The sequence below is a fragment of the Triticum dicoccoides genome, chromosome 1B, assembly GCF_002162155.2.
Source record: "Triticum dicoccoides isolate Atlit2015 ecotype Zavitan chromosome 1B, WEW_v2.0, whole genome shotgun sequence".
Taxonomy (NCBI): Eukaryota; Viridiplantae; Streptophyta; class Magnoliopsida; order Poales; family Poaceae; genus Triticum; species Triticum dicoccoides.
The window spans coordinates 1,758,704-1,767,021 of record NC_041381.1 but is presented as its reverse complement, the minus strand read 5'-3'; the positions used below and the strand labels follow the sequence as shown (position 1 = coordinate 1,767,021).

The window sequence follows — 8,318 nt, the reverse complement described above, 5'->3', positions numbered from 1 at the left end:
TTGCGGCCAGGATGGTGATTCCCGCCAGCTAGAGTTCCATCGCAGCATGGCTCTCGGTGGTGCGCGGAGGAGAGATACGAAAGCGAATCAACCTCATTAACGATATTGATATATGCTTCATTGTGCTGTTGATCTTAAACCCAAACTCGCCTATGTTTCTTCTTCGGAGATCACCTTGTCGTTGTGTTGCGGCAGCGGCCAGGGTGCTGCGTTATTCTACGACTTGTTCCATCGCAGCGGCCAGGGAGTAAGCGGATATGCATCGAAGAGTCCAGCTTGACGGAACAATAGAAAACGTACGGGGAGAAGATTCTTCAGGATTCCTTTTTAATGTGATTGCCTTTTTTTGTGAGAAATCCCTTTAACGTACGTGATTGCCTTTTCTTTGATTTTTTTACATCGTGCCTTTTCTTCGCTGTGGGAGTAATCTTCGCTGTTAACTTATTTTTAAAATTATTTTTACTTCAAAGATATGCGTCCCAGAGTCCAGATTGGCTCATATAAGAATTTGCAAGGAATCACGTGGTTGCCTTGTGAGGAATCCTTCTAAACATTGTACGTGGGAGAGTAATTTTCCTTGTTAACTTTTTTATTTCCGAATAATCTCAACCACCATAATTTGGTCCCACTAGATGAACGGTTTCTTTTCTTTTTTTACATTTTCTATATTTGCTTCATTAATCTAGAAAAAATAGGAAGATCTACACTGTTATAATTCGGTCCCACCAGATGAACGGCTCCTAATTACTGATTAACGTGGTAATTACTTGGGAGTCTGTAATAATAATCTCAACCACCATAATTCGGTCCCACCAGATGAACGATTTCTTTTTTTTTACATTTTCTATATTTGCTTCATTAATCTAGAAAAAATAGGAAGATCTACACTGTTATAATTCAGTCCCACCAGATGAACGGCTCCTAATTACTGATTAACGTGGTAATTACTTAGGAGTCTGTAATTAGTATAGGTAAGGTATAGATAGATAGATAGATAGATAGATAGATAGATAGATAGATAGATAGATAGATAGATACATAGATGTATTTCTTCAGCAGGAGGTAAATTCTTAACATCTTCAGCTTTAATACCTTTTTCTTTCATAGATTTCTTTGCCTTTTGCATATCTTCAGGACTGAGAAATAGAACCCCCCTCTTCTTCGGAGTTTGTTTAGGAGTTGGCTCAGGAAAGAGTCCTATTATTTTCATTAGTCAACATATTATTCAATAGCAATTCAGCTTGGTCAACTGTTCTTTCCATGAAAACCAATTCAACTATCCAAGTGGTCCTTGGAAGCATCGGTTAGTCCATTATAAAAGATATCAAGTATTTCATTTTTCTTAAGAGGATGATCAGGCAAAGCATTAAGTAACCGGAGAAGCCTCCCCCAAGCTTGTGGGAGACTCTCTTCTTCAGTTTGCACAAAATTATATATTTCTTTCAAGGCAGCTTGTTTCTTATGAGCAGGGAGATATTTAGCAGAAAAGTAATAAATCATATCCTGGGGACTACGCACACAACCAGGATCAAGAGAATTAAACCAAGTTCTAGCATCACCCTTTAATGAGAATGGAAATATCTTAAGAATATAATAGTAGCATGATTTCTCATCATTAGTGAAAAGGGTGGCTATATCATTTAACTTAGTAAGATGTGCCACAACAATTTCCGATTCATTGCCATAAAAAGGATCAGATTCAACCAAAGTAATTATCTCAGGATCGACAGAGAATTCATAATCCTTATCAGTAACAAAGATAGGATAAGTAGCAAAAGCAGGGTTATATTTCATTCTAGCATTTAGAGATTTCTGTTTCAGTTTAGCTAATAACTTTTTAAGATCAGATCTACCATTGCAAGCAAGGATATCTCTAGTAATTTCTTCATCCATAACATAACTCTCTGGAACAACAGGCAATTCATACTTAGGGGAGAACCTTCATCATCACTATCTTCAATAATTTCATTTTCAATAATTTCATTCTCTCAAACCCTAGCAAGTTGTTCATCAAGAAATTCACCTAATGGCACAGTAGTATCAAGCATAGAAGTAGTTTCATCATAAGTATCATGCATAGTAGAAGTGGCATCATCAATAACATGCGACATATCAGAATTAATAGCAGAAGCAGGTTTAGGTGTCGCAAGCTTACTCATAACAGAAGGAGAATCTAGTGCAGAGCAAGATGACAGTTCCTTACCTCCCCTCTTAATTGAGGGATAAATCTTAGTTCTTTCGTCTTTCAAGTTCTTCATAGTGATTAGCAGATATAAATCCCAAGTGACTCAAAGAATAGAGTTATGCTCCCCGGCAACGGCGCCAGAAAATAGTCTTGATAACCCACAAGTATAGGGGATCGCAACAGTTTTCGAGGGTAGAGTATTCAACCTAAATTTATTGATTCGACACAAGGGGAGCCTAAGAATATTCTCAAGTATTAGCAGTTGAGTTGTCAATTCAACCACACCTGGATAACTTAGTATCTGCAGCAAAGTATTTAGTAGCAAAGTAGTATGGAAGTAACGGTAACGGTGGCAAAAGTAACAGTAGCAGTTTTGTAGTAATTATAACAGTAGCAACGGTAAAGTAAATAAGCAAAACACAATATGTGAAAAGCTCGTAGGCATTGGATCAATGATGGATAATTATGTCGGATGCAATTCCTCATGTAATTTAAAACAAAAAATAGGCTAGCCAACTCACCTCCAGGAGGCTCCCCCGATTTCAGCCTTCGTTGGCCGTTGGATCGTGGTCAATCTGGTCTTTGACTTCGTTTGGGCCGTTAGATGCTCGTTGCTCTCGCTGGTGGTTTTGACCGCGTGGTAAGTTCTCATGCCCAATGACTGATGGGCTCGTGTTCTGTGCCTGTTGGCTGGGTGAGCCGTTTCGAGGTGCAGGTGCATCCTCTCCCCGCACGCCACGTGCGCGTCGCGCCATTTGCGGGGGCGTGGGTGTCCTGCCCTCGAAACCCCCGTCGGCCCAATACAATCGCCCGCATGCCGCAACCCTTCCTCCCTCCTCGATCTCTCTCCCTCAGCCGCCACAAACCCTAGCCCCCTTTCCTACCATCCCGCGGTCGCTGCCTCTGCTCCATCCGACCTCCATCCTCTCCCTCCACCCTCTCCCATGTCGCCACCCCTCTTCTCCCCGCTCACCTCGGCCACCTACTCTCCTCCGCCGTGTCGTCGGCCCCCTCCCTCCTCTCAGTCCCGTGCCAGCCGCCACCCAAACCCTAGCCCCCGTTCCCATTGATCCCCACAGTTACTGCATCCACATCCACCCGCTCAGCAAGGCCGAAGACCGGGCAGCGGACGCCTCACGGGGTGGAGGAGAGGCCGGCGATAGGGAAAAGCAGCATCTTCATGGATGAGATCCTGACTGCTGAAGATGGTGCGCAAGGGAGGAGCTTGGAAGATGTCAAGGTGAGCTTGGCCGCCACCTCTCCTCTCATCTCCTCGTTTCCTCCCAATTCTTCGATCTGGAGTTGGCGGTGGCCGGCGCCGCGGGGTGATAGAGGCCGTAACCCAGTGGTGGCGCCGCCGGGGATGAGGGGAGTAGCAGCCACAGCAGGCGGTGATGCTAGCGAAGCGGTGGTCCATGGTGCCTTCTTCGTTGTCGTCCTCGGCAGAAGGTGAGGCCAAGATGGATCTCAACATTCTTTGTGATATTCGTCATCCATGGAAGATGCAGAAGAAAAACTCATGCAGGTTCCCCTGTTGTTTCCCTTGGTTCTTTAATCTAATTTGGATATCTTGTTTTATGTTTTTCTAAACAAGATGTGTGCAGATCGAAGGAAGAAGAGAAGAGGAAGGATCTTGAGGAAGAGGAAAAAACATGGTGAGCTCTATCTCTAATCTGCCTAGATAGTTTTCATTTCCAAGTTATACTATCTGATAGTGAATGTTCTTTCTGTTTTTTATTGGTTCATTTCTTGGTTATTTACTACTCTCACTTCAGGATGCTTGTTCATTCTTCTTACCTGCATTTCTCCCTCACTCCAATCAGGCAATGGGACTATTGACTGGGTACAAGAGCTTCTTCAGAAAACCCATGCTGCTTTTCTAAATCGCAATTTTGTTCAAGGTAAAACCAGCCAAGCCGGAGACTACGACAACCCTTTTTGCAATATATACTTAAGAGAATTCGGCCATGCTACTATAGCTGGAGACTGTTACTATTGTCAATTAAATTATATTCTTCTATGATTTAGTGAAGTCGGGAGGAAAGTGTTGTGCAAAGGCAGAAGCTTTTGTAGTTGTGGTGTTCTTAATAATGGCACTGAAGGCCGAAAAACATAGATTTGGATAGGTTTTATCTGTGTAAAAAACACAAAAGAAGAGCTTTTGCATGAAATTAAAAACAATGTTGGTTTGGTTCTAGAAAAACAAAGCAGTTTTCTGAACCCTGCTACTGTCACTATGGTTGCTATTTTCATTTTTGTTGCAGAACAGTTCTCTCATGGTGTTTCTATTAGCTGCGAGGAACGTTGAGCTAGCTTTTGTCTTGAATCTCTTAGGTGTTATGTAGAGGTTGGACTTGCTAGTGAGCTAAATGGCCCGTTGGAACTGCTTGTTTGACATTTTAAAATGGCTTGGTGGTGTAGATAAGTTTGGCCACAACCCATTGGATTTAGATTTTAGGTGCCGTGTGAAACAATTTCTTAGGCAGGTTATTTTTTTCTTAAGCAAGGCATATAGGTAGCATGGGGAACGATTTCTCGAGTAGGTTTATTTGTTTGTTATTATATTTGGGTACTTATTTCCTGATGTTTTTTTAGGTTCTCTGTATAACATGGTAAAGTTGCTGGTACGATTTTGGAGGCAATGCCCATCTCATTTTGTTTCTTGGTATAATTGCCTACCTAGGCATAAAAATGGGATCTGCACACGATCTTATTTAGATCCCTGGGTTCTCAGCCATGTTGACTTCTGAATAATTATTCATTGATGTTCTCTTATGTTCTTAGGAAAAAGGGTTTCCCGCCGCTTTATATTATAAAGCAACGATTTTCTTATGTTCTTTTGTTAGCACAGGTGCATTAGTTAGGTATGCATGTATGTAAGGAAAATTTGTTAGCGATGATTCAGTTGTTTTGGTTCAGTTTGAAGGGCTCTCCAGGCTTAAGATCTTTAGTTTCATTAGAACTACCGAATTACTTTGCTTAGCTACGTTGCCGCTGGTGGTAGGTTTTACTTTGTGAGGTGTAGGTTCTGCTGCCAGTGACACCTCATGAATTTCTTTTTAATTTGAATTAGTAATCACACAATTAAATTTATATTTCTATCAGCATAATTTCATGTCCCCTTTCCTATTTTCTGCAGGTACACATGAATCTACGATCCAGATTCTAGCTACACCCTTTACTACAACAATCTCAGGCTTTACTGAAAAGTGTATTGCTTATATAGTTGATATCTTTAATTCATATGGTCGTCCGCTGGATGATCACTGGTCTTCGGTTCATATGGTCACTGGCTGGAAGCTTGCTGTTATGTTTGGTTCATATGGTGGTCGACTGGAAGCTCGCGGTCTGAATGATCTCATTGTCTATGGCCGGCAATACACACTTTTCATTACTACCAGCCAGGTCTTCTCAGAGTGATTGAATAAATTCCATTCCTTTGTGCTGCATTTTACCTTCCATGGTTTTTACTCAAAATGGCATAATATGCCACTTGCACCACCATTGGTCTTTGAAATTTAGTTACTCCAGTTTTTCATAGATAACAATTGTGTAGTCTTTGTCCTTTCCACTTACCATTACCATATTTGTGATGATACTTCACTAGAAATTTGTTTGGTACTCATCTAAAAATAGATTCATAATGAGGTCACTTTTGCAATGCATGGGAGTTAAGTTTTTTTTGCATCTGCGGTTATATATGTTTAGTCATTTGTATTGAAAAGTCAGTGCATCTTGGTTGTTTCTGTTGTTGATCCAGGAGGTTCTTGGTTGCTTGGTATTTTTGCTACATGTGCAGTACTATAATATGCTAACCCATATAAACGATGAAGTATATTCTGTTTCGTAGATGAGCAAAGTTTGCTGCATTCATAGTATATATATGTTTTCTTATAAATATATGTATGCCATTAACTGCTATCATTGTGTTTTATAGGGGTTCACGGGCCATCATGATGATATACTTGGTTCTTTAAAGAAGAATGGTAAGAACTAACGAGGGTTGTCTTGTCCAAGAGCTCTGCCGCGATGGCATCGCCACTCCGTGATGCCTCAACAGGAAGGCTAATCGCGGGGAGGTGTGACATGGGTGGCCTAAAAAGCTAATTTGGTGCCCTCTCTCTTTGCCTCTTGTTTCCTCCAGCACCTTGATTTTTATGGCTAATATATTGACTTTCTAAACATCTTTAATTTATAAGGAATGTAGTAGTTATATGCTTTTCATTTATGATAGAGAGATTGAACCTAGGTGTCTTGCTTGCTGCTTTGTAATATAAGCATGATATTTTTCTGCCGACTTTGTGGACAGGCTAACAATGAAAATTTTATCTGTAAAATATGGTGATCCCTATAGTGTTATTTCTGAAGCTTCGCTGTGCTTGCTTTCCCCCAACAAGCAGTAATCCAATCACGGGTGCATCAGGTACTATATCATGTGAGAAAATCGAACTGCTCATTCATAAGACAGGATTTCCGCTCACATTTATCATGCTTCGACACTCACAAAATAAATACTTGGGCAATAGCTCTGTTTTATATTGCGAGCCTTAATTTGTGGTGGTAGTAGCATTGTTTGCGTTTATTTGAAAACCAGCACTAAATCACCATTATGCCTTACAGTGGCTCTTTTTTATATTGTACTCGTTGTTAATATGGTATCTTCTAAACTATGTTATAGAATTTTCAGTTGTGTTTATACTACATTCTCTTATAAATTTACATTGCAGTATCTTCTAGCAAATATACTGAATCACTATTATGCCTTGTATGCATGTTTTGGTAAAAAAAATGAGTTGAAGTCTTTAACAATCCTTTTCAGACCCTCTCTCTGTTACACATTTGCATGAAAAAACAAAAGTAAAAGGGAAAAACTTACTTTGGGTTCATATGGTGCAGACCAACAACAAAACGATTGTTAATGAAAGGTTTAAGTGCCCGTATACTCAAAACAAGGTCTTTTATCTAATTGGTTGGATAACTTCTTTTCAGGTCTATGTGGATTTCCACAATAACACTACCTCCAACTTTCTCATTTCCCCACCTCTGCATACAAGTTCCAAACTAGGTATACCAATCCTGTTATCACTTGTTCAGTCGTGTTCTAATTTATGCCTTTTCACCTGCATGTAGTGAGGCAGTGTGTGGAATTTAGGTGGTGGTTTGAACAAATTACAATGATGTAGTCCTGCAGATCAGTACAGGTCACCGGCTTTATATTGTGGTCAGCGTGTTGTAAGTACTTTGGGAAACAAGTTCTGGGGTAAGTTTATCTGCTTGCTCATGCATTTTAATACTTGATTGATGTCCTGATAATTTGTGAAGTTCTGTGTACCATGTGATAAGCTGCACATCAGGTTGCATAGCAGCTTGTTTGTTGCTTTTAGGATGTGCATGTACCCAGGTGGATCAAATACAGATACCAATCATATATTATTATTTTTACTCGTGTGTTTTTCTTGTGCCTGCCAACATTTCGAAAATTGATTATATCATTCAGATGTATTCAGGATGGGTTTCTGTGATCCAAAAAAATCATCTGGCATGGCTATCTTTTTACATACAAAACTAAGTGTGGAGCAGTGTATATGTTCATTGCTTTCTTATCACATTGCATTTGTCGGAGGTGCAGTACTGATTTGAAGGAAATGCTTTTATATTTCCAAGTTGATCAACTACACAACTTCTGATCCTAAAGCCATTCTTTAAAAGGGGCTGGTCAATGCAGCTCCATGTTGTGCTATCTTGCTATTGGGCTCTTTTTTGTTACTTAAAATGGTCAGATATCTCTGATGTTAAATTCGTGGTTGATTGCTTATATCCAAAATAACTATGTTAGTACACTGAAGCCAATTTCTACATTGTTAGTGAAGTTGGCTAAATAGTTTTTGCGCCACTAAGATATATATGTGCACTGCATTCTAACCCTATAAATTTGCTGTGCTATTAGTTTAATCCGAAATATAATTATGTTAGTACACTCTGTAATATAATTATGTTATATTCTGCTTTTGTCAGTTTGCTGGTCCATATTAATTTCCTCGAGCTTATCTCCGCCGACTGCCACCTATCATGGAGGGAAATGGCTTGGCCAGGCCGTCAACACCCATCGGCAACTTCCGGCAGGCGCCGTCCC

General features: G+C 40.2%; 1 protein-coding gene and 1 long non-coding RNA gene across 2 annotated transcripts; both read left to right on the top strand.

Moving 5' to 3' along the window:
• Positions 1 to 3,903: 3,903 nt before the first annotated feature.
• On the top strand, positions 3,904 to 6,721 carry LOC119349917. Its single transcript, XM_037618011.1, has 4 exons — positions 3,904 to 3,925; positions 4,009 to 4,086; positions 5,325 to 5,590; positions 6,123 to 6,721. The coding sequence occupies exons 1-4, from the start codon at positions 3,904 to 3,906 to the stop codon at positions 6,180 to 6,182; spliced, it is 426 nt and encodes a 141-aa protein (XP_037473908.1). The 3' UTR covers positions 6,183 to 6,721.
• A 161-nt stretch (positions 6,722 to 6,882) lies between these two features.
• LOC119298694 lies at positions 6,883 to 7,637 on the top strand. Its single transcript, XR_005145915.1, has 2 exons — positions 6,883 to 7,250; positions 7,369 to 7,637. It is a non-coding gene; the product is annotated as an uncharacterized LOC119298694 (long non-coding RNA).
• The last annotated feature ends 681 nt before the right edge of the window (positions 7,638 to 8,318 follow it).